Source organism: Dermacentor albipictus, chromosome 10 (genome assembly GCF_038994185.2).
Source record: "Dermacentor albipictus isolate Rhodes 1998 colony chromosome 10, USDA_Dalb.pri_finalv2, whole genome shotgun sequence".
NCBI classification, from domain to species: Eukaryota; Metazoa; Arthropoda; class Arachnida; order Ixodida; family Ixodidae; genus Dermacentor; species Dermacentor albipictus.
This window is the reverse complement of record NC_091830.1, coordinates 2,516,282-2,532,836: the sequence shown is the minus strand read 5'-3', so window position 1 is coordinate 2,532,836 and position 16,555 is coordinate 2,516,282. Positions and strand designations below refer to the sequence as shown.

At 45.9% G+C, this 16,555-nt stretch overlaps 1 protein-coding gene across 10 annotated transcripts in view; it reads left to right on the top strand.

Moving 5' to 3' along the window:
- LOC135911960 (hapless 2) overlaps positions 1–15,383 on the top strand; it is a 64,397-nt gene extending 49,014 nt beyond the window's left edge. For 6 of the 10 annotated variants that reach the window (XM_065444322.1, XM_065444326.1, XM_065444323.1 and 3 more), the window contains 5 exons: positions 540–637; positions 9,568–9,811; positions 13,694–13,817; positions 14,463–14,571; positions 15,169–15,383. In XM_065444322.1, coding sequence (XP_065300394.1) covers positions 540–637; positions 9,568–9,811; positions 13,694–13,817; positions 14,463–14,571; positions 15,169–15,267 — 674 coding nt within the window. In that variant the 3' untranslated portion in view covers positions 15,268–15,383. Of the gene's footprint in view, positions 1–539; positions 638–5,191; positions 5,325–9,567; positions 9,878–13,693; positions 13,818–14,462; positions 14,572–15,168 lie in introns of those variants that run through there. The other 4 variants (XR_010567526.1, XM_065444328.1, XR_010567527.1 and 1 more) reach the window with 4 other exon arrangements.
- Positions 15,384–16,555: the final 1,172 nt, after the last annotated feature.

Below are 16,555 nucleotides of genomic sequence, written 5' to 3'. Positions count from 1 at the left end.
CGACTGAGGATTCCAGTCCACATAAAAAAGTATAATGCGCTATCTGAATACATTTGAACCATCTGACGCGCCGTTTACGTTCGTATTAGTGCAGTGCCTGTCAGCTTTGTCGCCTAGAATTGTACGTTGACTGCGTCATTATATTCAGCGCCATTAATTAAGCCGAAAATGCAGATACAGTCGCTGTCACAACAGCTTACTCTGCTTACGTGATCAAGGCTGGTTCAAAGACGTGCTGTGCATCTCCGATATCTCTAATGCGGTGCATCTCCAGGTATTTTAAGCGCTCGGGATGGAAGTCTACTGAATGTCTCCTTCGTTATTGTCACGTGCCAAACGGGGATTACTTTCTACGCCTTATGCAAGCACGGAAGGTGGTCAATTGATCCGCACATCACCGGGTAAGCGCGGGGTCAGTAATCACTACCATATCGGGGGAAGATTATTCACCCCGAAAATTTATCATGGATCTCTGAAGTGTATAGCCTTTACACAGGATGTTCACTCAGTAAAGATAGCCCCGCGCGAACCATGCGCAGTGGCTCTTGAAAACGACGGCTATCGTATCATCACGTCCAGGAATGTGCTCATCAGGCCGAAGGGTCACTGCCTCTGCTACCTGGACTGTCAATGCATGGTAAGTTTAATTGCTTAAATATAGATCTTCAAAAGTCCCCTACCCTGACCTAAATATATTCTTGCATTCACAATCTTATCAGTGAAGATTATACTCTTCCCGGTTTTTACAAACATTAAACATTACACAGAAGACTATACTCCACCTGAAAATATATTGGCTTCACGGAGCTACCTTAGGCCGTGGATATCGTTTAGTCACCTCGTCTTCTAGTGAAGACGTTATTTATCCTGACCTAAATATGTTCTTGCATTCACAAACTTATCAGTGAAGACCATACTGTTCCAGGTTTTTACAAATACTGCGCACTGCACAGAAGACCACTCCGCCTGAAAAAAAATAGTAGCTTCGGTCCACCAAGCAATATCCACCACCTTTGGTGGCGGATATTGTTTAGACACCTCGCCTTTTAGTTAAGACGTTATTTAGCCAGGCTATGGCCATATTCATAGCCACCTATCGAGTGCTGTATCGTAGTTCCGAAACGTCAGAACGTGGCAGAACAATTGAAGATTCAATATGCGTATTTCGTCTACAAAAAAATTACCGACGATTACGTTACTTCCTAATGCGAAATTTGAGCGCAGCAAATAAGCTGTTTCACCTTTTCGATAGATTGAGGCAAAGAAATCGAACAACACATGTATGCGCTATCACAGAATTTTTTTTTTATTTTTCACACATATTTCTTTAACAAAGACTCCACTAACAGTTCTTGACTTCCATCGGTCGTCTCGCTCATGGCTCAGAAAGAACTGGCAGATAATTTCGCAGTGGCGAACGGCAGCGGCAATTTCTGCTCGGGCGGTGCACATATACAGATCCGCCGCCACCGATCTGGCTCTCTGATTGCCACCGCACAGGGCGAACGGCAGCGGCAATTTCGGCTCGGGCGGTGCACATATACAGATCCGCCGCCACCGATCTGGCTCTCTGATTGCCACCGCACAGGGGTTGCATTGGAGGAGGAGCGAAGAAAGGAATTAAGTTCGAGCCGGCGCTTTGACAACCGGAGACTCGCAGGAAGAGGGGGGAGGGGGGCGGCGTGTACACCCAGCGGCAAACAATGGGGGCAGAAGCGCGCGCAGCAAGCGGACAACACGATAAAGGGAGGAGGGAAGAGATAGCAGCGACTGACTGATGCCGCTGGCGCCGATAGTGAGTCAACCCCAGCTGCGGAGTTGGTTTCAGGGACAACGCCGCCGATGCCGACACAAACAATATGATACGCTCGCTTCCGCAGCGCTAAGAACCAGGTCTAGCCGTGGGAAGGTGGTCACGTATTCGTCGACGTGCCGGGGCCTACGTGAAATAACCGGCGCGTCGGCAACTGAAGAGCACCCTATCCGCCATACAAGAACAGGGGGGGGGGGACCCTTTCCTCCTCTTTCTGCATGGCGGCGACGGTGTTCTATGCAGTCACGTTATCTTGACTCTCTAGCGGCGTCAGCGGCATCCAGCGGTATCAGTCGGTCGCTGCTAGCGCTGGGGGGATGAAAGGGGGGCGGAGCTGGTTACGAGGCCGACGACGACGCGAAACCCAGGAACGGACGCCAAAGAGCTGCGCTCTAAAACGTTGAACAATTCGTGGCCGACGCAAGGGACTATTTTGACTGTGGATGGCCCGCCAAACATAATTCATTTAGCATTCCCTAGAGTACACTGGATTTACCTCAACAGCACTTCTGACAGACCTTGTCAAGCTACGCCTTGGCGTCATTTTGACAGTAAATGTTACTGGCAGCTGCAGACGTTCCCTTATTGAAATAAGACGAACCTTTGGAACAAACAGGAACTAATCGTAGTATCTATAAAAACCACGAGCAGGGTGCGCTACGGCGTTCGCCATTCTTTACGAGAAGCTCGGCATGCGTAGCCCGCCGAACCAGTCGCTGGCGCCGGATATGCTCGAAAGGGAAGAAACGCGCGCTAACATGTATTTCGTCTTTGTTGAATCAAGCGAACTGCAGAACTTCCGTTAGATTTCACAAACGAAGCTACCGGCTTCCCTCTCGTTAAGCGCACCATGATCAATTATATAGAGATCGTATTCAAGTGTCGACAGGGCTGTGTCATAACAGCTATAGCGCATTCAGGTTTTGCAGCTCAGCTAGTGCATGTCTGAAAAAAGAAAAAAGGAAGACGTATGAACTGATCGCAGCAACGACATCGGTTTATTCATTGCTCTGCCTTCCCTGCGAAGGTAAAAACATTTGACTTTTTAAAGGCAATTTCATACACACTGTGGGGATTCGTGACACTCACTCGTCCCCTGATGTGCTGTTTTGTCGCATAGCCCCGTCTCCTGTAATCCGGCTTCGCCACGTAGCTTGGTGCCCGCGGCAGTCGGTGTGGTTGAAGCGCATTGCGAGAGATGGCGCGAGTGTGACTCTGCTAACGCCACCTAAAAGCGGGGTTACTTGGGCGCGGAAAGGAGAAGGCTCTTCCTCTTTGGCTCAGAATCGGCAAACGGCGAAATGCGAAAACACCCGTGTACTTAGATTTGGGTGCACGTTAAAGAACCCCAGGTGGTCCAAATTTCCGGAGTCCTCCACTACGGCGTGCCTCATAATCAGAAAGTGGTTTTGGCACGTAAAACCACATGATTATTATATTATTATTAGAATCGGCAAACGGCGCGGACGTTCTGCGCGCGCGTTACTTTATGCTTCTGCGAGACCATCTCGCGAGGCTTACTCGGGAATGGACGAACACGATCGTTCCAACGCGCCACCGTTCTCGCGACCGTACGCGCTAACGACCAGGCATTGGTGTCGAATATGCGGCGAACATATTCGTTCGCTATCCGACCACGGTGAGTCGGACTTCCGCGATTTGTCGTGAGCCCAACGGCACGTTTTGTGGACAGCAACTCGGCTAGCAAGCATTAGTCTATGAAACGTGCACTAAATGCCCTTGTGATTGTTTGCACTACTGTGGTGTCGTTCATTTGTCCCAAGAGCGCGGGTGAGAACGCCACAACACAAACACTTCCATGCGAATCCATTATCCATTTTACTCAGATATAAAACCCCTTTTCAAGGGGATAGTCTATCTTCTTGAGTGTCACGTGCACTATTGTTCAACAAGCAAACTTAATTTGCAAACGTTTCATTGTTTCGCTGTTTACGAATAAAAGCATTTGCCTTGTTTGTTTGGTTTTCTAAAAAGAGCGGCTGCTCTGGTCATTATTGATTAGGGGTGTGTTCTGTGCAAAATCTACAGTTTCGCTTCCTGTTTTTTGAAGATTGTAATTGCGACATACTTTTGAATGTCCCGACTATTGACGACACAAACAAAATGTTGAACATGGTCCAGAACGTAAACGTAGCTCACTGCTAAATATAAACAAAGTCATAGGTTACTTCAGTACAGAGGTTAATGTAAACCAAAGATAATTCGGAGGCGCAGTACGATGCTTGACAAGTTATTCTGCATCACTGCAGTCAACTCGTGTTCTTTATTGTATGAGAAGATCCTGAACCCAATAATAACAGATACATGTCGTCGTAACAATTTCACTTCTTTTCTTGACATAGAGCGCCAATTACATCCGGAATTCATTACTTATTGTAATTATGAAGAGTGGGCTGAACTTAATTAAATATTCATGCTAAGGGACAGTTGTCTCCGCAATGTTTGCGTCATATTTTGAGCAAAATATTTAAATTTGTAGGCCTTAAAGACACTAAATCATCATTCGTGACCAAAGAGACTGCGGGTAAAAGGTGGAGTTAGAGGAATAAGGGGGGGGGGGGGGAGCCTTGTGTTCTTTTTTTTTTTTTGTCCGTAGGGCGCTGCTTTTAAATTTCAGCGTAAACTTGATTGAAGTCAGGAAGTTGCTACCTCAGTTCAGCCAAATCTGCTTGCCTAATATTTCGATTTTTAGCTAAATTGAGTCAGAGGAACTTCACAATGGCATTATCAGTAACGGAAGCACGCATGCATTGTTTCGCGGGAAACATTTGTTTACTCCTCAATGTTACGTCCACAACAAACTTATAAAAATAAAAAGTACGCGAGTTGACACAAGTGCATTCTCGTTGCAAACATTCAGTGCGAGACCAGGTGTCAATGTTTTTTTTTTAATTAGCCTATTTGTTTCTCCACTTTGTTCAGCGCTCGAGGCAAGTGGTCACATCCTCTGAAGAACATAGGTTGAACTTATTTCACTGGCCTGCGCGTTTTTGCAGAAAGCTGGTATTGCCATCGGCCATACCATGCTGAATACGCCGGTTCCCGTCCGATCTGATTCCTTGAAGCTGAGTCCTCTGGTAAATTTGAGTGCAGGTGTCAAAAAATTATGCACGTGCAATTAAGGCACATCTTGTAATCGATGTGAAGCGAAGCTTTTGCGAAGCCGTATAGATAATGCTACAAATTTGTCCATTTCGTTCCTGCCTCTTTGGCGTACAGAAAATTGACAAGCGCGCCCGTGCTCTGCGCACCCGCGCTACGCAGTGTCACACACGCGGCAATCATCTCAGCTGTAGTTGGCGTTGGTACGTGTGGGTGGGGCTTAATTGTTCGTCGGGATTCTGTGCTATTTTACAGCGAAGCTGTTAGCCTCTCATTGGTCGGCATTTTTCGTGTCGATGTCCGCGGGCAAAAAATGCGGGACGATCCCGGAGGTAGTTCAACGTCGAGCCGACCGGCGGCGACAGTGAAGCAGGCTTCAAGCACTCAGCAACGTGAAGCGGCAAGGGCATACATTCTTTGGACTCATGCATACAACGTCCAGAACAGCATTCGTTTTAATAAAGAACACGCATCTAAAACACATAATTGGTGATAAGGCGCTCCTCATAACAATACGAAGCACGCAGCGCTCCCCGCATACGTTTCCCGGTAAAGATTACTGTTGCGCAAGATGTCGCGGCGACGGCATTTTGCGACGTGAGGAGTGACGTCACTGGCCTTTGGTATGTGAAGAATCAGCCTAGCAACTGGTTTCAATGTTGTTACAGCGCCGAAATGGGTAGGCACCGCATAGTTAGCACTCCCGAGGAGCAATTCAATACGAGCAGCGGCAAAGGGGAAAAAGAAACGGCAATACGACCAGCGGCGACGTGCTGTCAAAAAACCATTACTCTAAAGCAATAAAGCATTGCATACCTGTAGGGGCGCTTTTAAACAGCTTCGCTGGGCATCCACTTTCGCAGTGCCGGGATGGCGAGTCATATTTCTTTATGTGTGAGCTACTCGGCAAGACAGCAGCACCAGCCACGGTTAGGAAAGTCCGGAGGGGGAGGTGGGGGGTTCCGCACAGTAGCGATCAGGGACGTGAATGCGTAAACTAAAGAGTACACTTCCAAAAAGAATTTCGTGCGCGAGAATCACAACCTTCACAATTTATTTTGTCGCCGCCTGGTACTTTTACGATAAGCATCGTTACCTAACCCTGGAAATAATTTTAGATCATGTACTATATAAATTGACGCGACAAAAGATTAAGAAAAAATATTCATGCATGGAAAACACGAACAAATATTGACGTTGCGTTGCTTACTCCAAATTTATTTGTCTTTTCCATTCTCTGCGCATATATGTTCGGGCACTCGGAGTCTGTAAAAATGCAGTGCCCTCGAGGCGACGAGGTGTATCAACGGAAATAGCGATGCTTTTTGTGCGAATCATACTAGTGGGACTTCTTTTTTTCGTCGTACCTTGCACAGGAAAAGACGCGCCATACAGTTAACGCAACGCTGACATGCGTGTAATGAATGGTGAGGCTTATAGCGCGTTAAAAAGACAAGGACGAAGGTGAGACGTGACACACACAGGCGCTAACCATCTAAACGCAGGCGTTTACAAAGCTTCTTGGCTTTCGCCTGCGTTTCGCCTAACCATCTAAACGCCTGCGTTTAGATGGTTAGCGCCTGTGTGTGTCACGTCTCACCTTCGTCCTTGTCTTTTTAACGCGCTATAAGCCTCACCATGTCTTACCAACAAGCCCAAATCACTGCTTTACAGCGTGTAATGAAGCTTCAAGCTAAGTATGTCGTTGCTAGAACAGCAAATAGCCCAAATATTTCCCTTGCCCAACGCTTCACATAAGCAAGAATTTAACAATCCCAGACGTGCAACGACAAATGCGACCGCAAAGGATTCGGTGGTACTAGATATATAGTCTCCTTTAATCTTCACGGCGCATGCAAGTTTTATTTTCAGGAAGACATCATCCAACCAGATCTAGAATGATTGCTGCTACGGGAAATGCATACTCCAAGTATATAACGCGAAAGGTGCGCGTGAACAAATCATGTCTGCGGCCTGCCCGCTGACTCGCAGGAAGGAAAACCATGCGTCTCGTGCGGCCAGCGCACAGGCCACGGTGGCGCAGGTATCGCACCTTTCAAAGAGTGGCACCAGGGCGCGCATCGAGGCCACGATTGTCTAAAACCCCTCAAATTTTGTAATGTAGTGGCACTCTCCTCCTGCGCCTTCACTCCTCCTTGTTTCTCTCCTCTTTCACGCTCCCTCCTCGACCGTGGCGCCGCCTACACTGCTCCAGCGTAGCAACGGCGCCAACATGTGCTCCTCGGCACTCCGTAGACCACGGAGGAAGGAAACTCGGGAGAGGCCCTGACGTCACTCTTTGTGAAGCGAAAGTGAAGCCGGAAGTTGGCGTTGCTCATGGCGTTACTCCGCTTATCGGGCCAGCTCTCCTCTCTTGTTTACATTTCTCGCGAAACCACGCCGCGCTGCGCGCAACCCTGCTGCTCGGACCCGCGCGCTCAGCAGCAATACTAAATATAATCGTTAGCACATTAGCATGATTCCGCCAAACAGGGCAATTTTTCCCGCGCATATTCTTTCGTCCGTTGCCATTGCCGTGGCGCAGTACATTGCGTACAGCGTTGCATGCGCGTTCATTTCACAAACTTCAGTTCCTCCTTTCCCACCTGGCCACAGCAACATCAGGGAGAACATGGTCCAGATAACGCAGCGCAACAAAACACGGAAACCAACGCAAACCTGCCTGCACGGCGCCTTTGCCACGGTACGAAACCTACGGAGCAACACGTGTGAGCGAAAAGAACCAAAACAAAGTCGCCATTGGGGCCCGAAAGGCCTGGCCGCTACGGCAAAGAAATAAAAAATCAACAAAAAAGAGGAGAACCTACTACGTCACTTCCTCCACACTTTTCTCCTAGCGCGCGGAGGGGGTAGGGCCTCTCCTCAGTTTCCTTCCTCCATGCCGTAGACGCTTCTTGAGCAAAAATGGCGCTGATGCACGGCGCCACGGAGGAAGGAAACTGAGGAGAGGCCCTACCCCCTCCGCGCGCTAGGAGAAAAGTGTGGCGGAAATGACATATAGGTTCTCATTTTTTTGCTGCTTTTTTATTTTTTTTTTGCTGCATAGCCACGCCTTTTGGGCCACAATGGCGGCGTTGTTCTGATTTTTTGAGTGCTCACACGTGTTGCTCTGGTAGGTTTCGTGCCGTGGCAAAGGCGCTGTGTGGGCGGGTTTGCGTTAGTCACCGTGTCTTGTTGCGCTGTGTTACCTGCACCGTGCTCTGCCAGATGTTGCGCGAGCGCGCGCACTCCGCGCGCGCAACCACGCGCAGCGCGGCGTGGTTTCGCGAAAGAAGTAAACAAGAGAGGAGGGTGGCACAAAAGGCGGAGCATCGCCATGAGCAACGCCAACTTCCGGCTTCACTTTTGCTTCACAAAGAGTGACGTCAGGGCCTCTCCTTAGTTTCCTTCCTCCGTGCACGGCGCGAAGGCCCACGTGATGCTATTAGGCCAATAGCGACGCGACGCGGCGTCGGCCTCGGCCTTGGCCAGAGCGCGCGAGGAGGAGGCGGCATTCTTCAAAGCGTGCCGCCTCTTTAGGAAGTTTAAGGGGAATTAACGAGTGTCGACATAACACCAGGGCACGTGCCCGCCACCAAATCACCGTCATTTCACCAAATCACCGTCATACACGACAATGCAGCTTCGCATGCGAGCATCGGGTCGAAATATGGATTTGTCGTGGTTAGCTCAATGGGCATCCCTCGTGAATTAATGAATGCTTTATTTTCAACAGACCTAATACAGGGCCTGCTAGAGGGGCAGAGGCTAAAGGCTTAAAATGCCTGACTACGGCCTCTGACCCTTTACAGTTTGGCAAGCGGTTTTAGGCAAAGATAACAGTCATGCTTTTATCACAAACAAATAAACAAAAAACATGAAAAAAACACAGAATATAACCATTTTACATTTTAATAAGAACAGTATCTATGTCTATGCATGTCTGTATTACATACATAATGTATGAAGTAGATATATACATTGAACATACATTCACGTGCGTGTTTTTTTTTATTATGCAACTATATTTATACAACATACGAAGGTGTTTGTATACACACATATATATCACACGCCTTTGCATATTTACACACACCAAAAGAAATCAAATAGGAAGTAAGGGGAGAAACAACCACAGCGAACATTATTTCTGAGAGTAGTTTAATTCTGAAATGATTATTACATTTTTATGTTATTTTTGAAAATATTTATAGTGGTACTGAAATCCAATTACTCTTTGACCTTATTTAATACATCAGCTACCTGATATTGCGTTTTCTGTCGTCCGTATTCAGTTCGTATTTTAGGAGTGCGTCGTTTTTGGAATCTTAGGCAATAGCTAGGAATTTTTTCATCTTTTGTGTAGAGTTTGTTTTTGTGTAGTAATTGCAATAGCTTGATATAGTATAACTGGTCTGCCCGCAGTATACCATGTTTTATAAATAAGGGAGCCGTTCTTAAATCTTGCATTTTACCATAATAATTTTCAAAAACCGTAAAATCCTTTTTTGGAGTATAACAAGCTTGTTGTAATTTGTTTTAGAGCACAGAATAACTCATTTACTAGTTAATGATGTCGCGTGAGCACGTAAGTACATTACTCGTGACCGTGTTGCATGCTGGTGCCACAGTGCCTAGGCGAGCTGGTGATGTGCAAGGCGGAAAGTCCGGCAAACCGGGACAAGCGGAACACCAACAAAATGCCTTCAGCGGCTCCCGTGCGGAAGCCCACGTCAGTGATGACGACCAGCTCGTCTCACTTCTACAAGATCCCAGAGCCCCTCTATACTGCCTCGGCGACTGAAGACGCGGCGGATCCACTGTCCTGCGGCTTATCGATAACAATCGTCATACTCGAAATTCTACTTAGCTTGGGTAAGGCCGCTGAAAGTGCGCTCCACGTGCGCGTCACTCTTCAAGAAGCTACATTACTTAGCCCCAACCGCTCCTCAAATAAGCTATGTGCTTTGGCTATGTGCTTTGGGCCCTACGCAGCCCACCTAACTAAAAGTGTTGCCGTCTGACGGTGTACTCTCTTTCGAAACTATCGAACATTTCCCAACTTTTTTTTCACCAGTGTTTGTAGAGTAACCAGGTTTGTCGTCATCCATACATAAAGCAGCTGTCTTTACTGTACGCACGAGTACCTTATTCATGTCCTAGGCAGGATGAAGGGCTCTCCCAGCGATCTCCGATAGCCCCCGTCTTGCGCCAGCTGACGTCATCCTATGTCTTCAAGATTTCCTAATTTCATCACGCCACCTAGTTTTCTGCCGTCCTGCACTTCCTTTCACTTGACACCCATTCTGCAACCATAACATACCACCAGTTATATTACCATACGCCTTACTGGGCTGTCAGGGTGGCCCGGATGTGGGGTCCAGCCCCACCCCCTTCATTGTTTAAGGACGAGGTCACCCCCCCCCCCCCTCAGCAGGTCAACTGTGTAGCCCTGCGGCACCCACTCTACAAGCACTGGATACAATTTTGTTACCAGCAGTGCCTTGTAAGGAGCACTTTCTAACTCTCCGATATTTCGATGAATTTATCGGCGATTATTCGGTTGATGTGGCATGAGCAAAAGCAGGAAAGCAGGCATTATCGTACTGGTACATGCATTTCCCCCAGGCACTGCACATGACGTCCACCACCCTTGTACAACTAAGATTATTGGTAAAGCATACTGTTTCCCGAGTCACAACCGAGCGTGAAGCTACCTGGTCGTGAATTCAAGGTTCACCTTGGTCTCTTTAGTTTATCACGTAATTTTCATTAGTTTAGTTATGCATTGAGTGCTGCGTTATACCAAAGACGCATATGCATTTTATACACATGTGTAGGTAAGTAGGTGTCAAATCACAAAATATATTGTAGTACCTGCCCAGTCAAAAGAAACCATTGAGTCTAGCTGGATTTTTCAATGGGACCCAACTGATTCCAATTGGACGTCATCGGAGGCCCGAGTTTCAATTGGGCTTCATGAGAAGTCCAGTTTTATCCAGTTGGTCATGATGAGTAGTACAGTGGTTCCATTTGAACATCAATGGAGCTTGGTATGCCAACTGGTCCCAAGTGAACCCAACTGGAAGTCACTAGATGAGTAATCTCGTGAAACAACGAAATAGATAATAATAGTAGCACAATTATATTGTTAGTTTTCAAGTAAAAGATCTCTGTATTTTGGTGTGGTCAGTGGAGAGAAGCATTTAGCTTTCTGTGAAGTTAAAAATCTCTCTTGAATTTTTGCCTATTTCTTGCCACTTGGTCAATTTCTTGTCACTTTGCCACTTGGTCAACCAACAGAGAGAGAGATGAAGAGGAAAGGCAGGGAGGTTAACCAGGTATGTCTCCAGTTTGCTACCCTACACTGGGGTTGGGAGATAGAGGTTAGAAAGAGGACAGGGAGGAAAAGGTCTAAAAAAATGGAAGAAAACATGCACACACAGACACACACACACACATAGGGCATTCCAGTTAGAGACGTTCACAAAGGCCGATATACTGCAAGAAGCACAGTAGCGCTTGCACGGCCTTTTTCTGTGACGTTAGGTCCTGTCGATGGTGTAGAATTCCTTCTTCCGATAGTGGTCGGTGGTCTAGCTGGTCGAGTCCGTGCCGAAAGGATTCCCTCAGTTTTACTGTAGTGCAGGCAGTCACCCTGGGTATGACCAATCGATTCTTCATGGCCTTAGTGGTCACAGGTTGCGGTGTCGGCCATCCCTATGCGGAACGCATGGGCTTTGGTAAAAGCAACACCCAGCCATAGTACAATTGAGCTAATTGGCAGAGCATCGCACGCGTAATAAGCAGACGTGGGATCATTCGCCACCTACGGCAAGATTTTTCAACCACTTTCATCTCCATTAATTTATATTCTTTTTATTTCAATTAGTACGAAGAGTTCATTTCCCCTGTGTTGTCTTTGGCGTCTTTGTTGGCTTCTTGTTTGTTTTTATTAAATATTTTAAAGATACACTGAAAAAGGTGAAAGCCTAGCTGCAACGAAAATGCGGCCGCACACGACAGAGGCCACTGGGCGATGAGACCAAGATTGGTTTAACCAAACCATAAGTTTGTTTAATGAGTACCTGTAATTACAACGGCGTTTAGACCATTTTTTTTTGTATATAGGCACTAGTATCGCGGCGACTTGCATGCGAAAATTCTTAAAGATGTTCTATTCCGCCTGTTGAGACATGCAGCCGTGGCGCAATGGTTGCAGTATCGGGCTTAATCCGTCTGCACGTATTACTCAAAAACCTACACCATGGCCTTCTTTGGAACTTAGTGATCGCCGACGTCTGCGAGCCAATCATCGGCTCCGACTTCCTCACGTACCACAAGTGCCAGAGGTTTTCTGTTAGAATAAAGCCGTCAGACAATTTTATATCTATAACTCTCCAAAACATAACAGCGGCCAGTGGTCCCAGTGCACATACCCAGTGGCGCATTATTTCAGGTTATGTCCGAGATCGGCACATGGAAACGTCGAGCTTCACCGCAAAAACTGACTTGACTATGAGAAGAATGCTTCGCACTGAAAAAATTCGCGGACGATTATGACACTCCCTAATGCGAACTTTGAGCGTAGCTCTATACGCATTTTCAATTCAGGATATATTTGCTGGCGCGGACAATCTGTCTCGTGTCTCATGCGTGTTGCAAACGGAGCGGAGTGTGGCGCTACTGCCTCGTTAATCGGGGGATTGCGAGAGGCAGCGCTTGGGTGATGCATGGGCGCGGTTCAGAGCAGCCGCCGCCGACAAACATCCGTTCATGCAGCACTTTGTTTCCATATATGGTATCGGTGATGTCATCGGTGAACAGACGATACGCACTGTGGCTCCATCTCGTAGCCATCGTCGTCGCAGGGCCCGTCTTATGCAACACTACACTTTTCTCCCGATTTCATCATACCCTCCTCCTCCTCCTTCCTCTTCGCTATCGCCATCATTTATTCCCCGTTGCGCACCGCGTTCTCTTTGATCCTTCGCTGTGCTCGTTCGCTCGGTTACGATGAGGATGCCTAGGGACGCCGACACTCGCTGCAGGAATGGGGCCTAAGAGCTGCGTTCTAAAACATTCTTAAGCCTCTGTGAACAAAGTTTTTCTGATGCAAGGATCCTGGAGAGAAGTAATGATAAAACTGCCTTGGAACTCTTAGAAGTATTTCACATTCGAATCAATGGTCAAGACTGTATCAGCCAGACCAGTTTCTTTATGTGATGCAAAAATAAGATAGCTAACTTTTGTCATTGCTAACTTCTTTTGCCCTTCATTGCTCCTTATTATCGCTCATTTGCACTGTTAGATGTAGCATGGGCTTCTGAATAAATAGTTGTAAGTGTGGTGCCTGTTCTCTGTTCCATTTCTTTCTTTTTCTGTTGGTGTTTCCTTTTCGGAATTTTTGCACTACACGTCTAATGGCATCCTCAACAAATCGCATCGGTGCGCACCAGGGCACCCTGGCAATGAATGGATGAAACAATAGAACTGAAAACCTCGGTGCGCACTGTAACAATTTTTCAAAGATGTAGTTGCATGTAGCTGCCAGTAAGTGTGTGCACCATGTATCATCTTTGTTCATGTCTTTTATGATGTTGCACAACTAGTACCAACGTGTTCCAACATCCATCTGCATCTACAAGCATTCAGTGTACCATTTCATTTTCAGAATAAGACTAAAGCCAGAGACATTGTTGAATACTAGCAAATCCAATCTCTACAAGCAGAACCTTTTTTTGTGTTTGTGTGCAGGCTTGTTCAAAGCAATAGTTGGTCTTGCAAGCCCACCTGTAGCAAGATGGGGCCTTCAAAATTGTATTGCACAACTCGAGCACTCTCGTGACACTGATTCAAATGGTTCATCAACTTCCGATGCGTAAGTGATAAACAATTGATGGTACTTAACAACGCAAACAACAAAGGAGCCATGAGACATGCTGTAGTAGATGGCACTGAACTGACTTTGACCACCTATGTTTCTTTAGCGTACATTCAAGCTTGGTACACGAGCATTCTTGTATTCTGTTCTTAACAGAACGAGGCCACCCATGACCTTAATTGGACTCAGCAGCAGAACGTCACAGCAATTCAGATGAGGGACAATAACGCCTGTTCAATGATGTGGGTGCTTACTTAGAAGGCAAATCAACGATTTTCTATTGCTTGAAGTTTTACCATGTTAGTCATGCATTTGTGCTTGTGGCAGCCACATAAACTTTCAAGTCATATCATCACAGTACAACATTCAGTCTTGCTTAAAAGCATTGCTATAATACCACTGTACTGAACCTCGTTCATACTAGAACCATGCATGCATAAGCAGACACTATAGGTTCCGAGGCTTCTGCATAAACAACTGCCATATATTGAAAGCTGATGCACTAAAGAAGGTACCGAATGAAAGCTCTAGTGAAACTTTACAGTAATTTTGCATGCATGCACATGTGTCAATGTGAAACAGTGCAATATTGATGTGCTTTTATGTTGATGTCATGAACAAGTCATGTCGCAAATATTCCAGACATGAAAAGAGAAGAGTCGGTGCTGGGACAGTCTTCTGCATGAATGCATTCTGCTTCTGCATGCTGCCCTTCATTTTCTGTGGGAGAAAAAAAATTTATCACACAAAGGTGAGTGAGTGAGAAAATTAACCAGCCTCTAAACAAATAAGATTCTTCAAATGCCGTTTTCTACAAACAAATTTTGAAACTGGCAAACTGTTTCTAAAGTAACGCAGTCAGTTGAGGGACTATGCCCGGCATTGTGCAGTCATGTTGATTTTGTGTATGAGCTGTAGCACAAGAAATCTTAAATTTAGCCTGTAAACTTAGCTAAAAAAGTTACAATCTTCAACACTAAAATCCATGTTACTCTATGTAATCAACATTACTACAGTTAGAGCATTTGTTGCTACAACCACATTCCATAGGTAACAGAGAAACCACATCACTGAGACATTTGCACCACACATGTGTAAGCAATTACCAGGAATGTTACCAGGAATTACCAGAAACCCAAGAATATGTGACTGTAGAGACATTTTGCAGCATTTTCACCTGTATTAAAACTAACAACATGCATCACAATTGAAACTTAGAAAAAAATTTTAAATGCAAAATCCCTCATTATGTAGGAATATACTGAAGTGATAGTTGCATGCAAACAGAGACCACTTTTCACCATCACAAATAATAAAAGCCATGAGCTTTGTCTTTCCCCTTTTCCAGAGAGAAGAACTCGAGGACAAGATTTTCGGTTTTGATGCTGCGAGTCCACAAAGACTGCAAGGTCAAGTGGTGCCCACATCTCACATCAGAACTATCTAGATTGCCTTATCAAAAGATAAAGGCTGCTATTTATTTTCAATAGTACAAGCCTCAAGACACTAGAGATTGGGCATAATGTACTTCGACAATGTGAATATATGCACTTTTTACGCTAACTCTACAAGGCTTCTGCCTAAATCAATACAAAAATTCATTTTCCTTTATTTTGAAAATATTTATGGCCACTGACTAAGACTCACTTCCCGAAACAAAGGGCACCTATGCACGATGTCTTGTGCATATCATTTTGCACCCATTTTACTCCGCAATTACACGTGGTGAACTACAGGAAGCAGCATTGCAGGAACCATTGAGAACACAAATCAGCATTTTGTTTTGTGCAGACCTATAAAAAAACTGAGGATGTGGTGACAACGTATGCCACACAAAATGCAAGAACAAAGGCACCTTCAAGGGGAGTATGATAGCGCGATTCAAAGACGGGACAAGAGAAGACACAAAGGGACACGCACAGCGCTAACTTCCAACACTGCTTATTGTCGATAACCAGGTCGTACTTATACACTCAGAGAACATGAGTCACAGCCACGTGAACAGATTAACAATCATAGCGATACATTTTGTGATAAGTTAGGCCATGCGCAGAAATTTCAGTTCTTTTTCAGAGAGAGCCAATGATGGTTTGCTGATACATGTATCCCCTAGGGCATCAATCTGCTCGGCTTCTATTATAAGTCTAGTGAGTTCGCACTTGTTTCTACCGGTAATGGTTGTTGATTCGAAGAGAGGGGAGCACTTATGTTGCTTACAATGAAGGGAGAGAAAGCCATCTGATACAAGTTTGTTGACTTTGTTTTTGTGTTCGCGCAGTCTATCATTTATGCATCTTCCCGACTGTCCGACGTAATACTTCCCACACGATAAGGGTATACGATATACAATTGAAGTCTTACATTCTCTGAACTTCTTCCTGTGTTTAACTTGGCAGCTAGGGGCACTTTCTTTCTTTTCTGGTCTTGTTTTCCTGCACAGGCTGATTAGTTTGTTGGGTGCAGAAAAAAACACATCAGTGTTTCCTCGGCGAGCAATTTTCTTTAGGTTGTGCGACAACCGGTGGATATACGGTATCACTGTTGGTCTTTTTTTCTCTTGGTTCCTATCTCTTTCCGCTCGTTCAGCAGTCCCTGATTGCTGCACTTGCCGAAGTATTCCCTCTGCAACTGAAGTCAGAACATGATTTGGATAACCTGCTTCATGCAGCCGCATGGCTTGTTGTGTGAAGGCTTCGTCAGTGCAATGATGGCATGATTTAGTAAGTGCGTTAGTG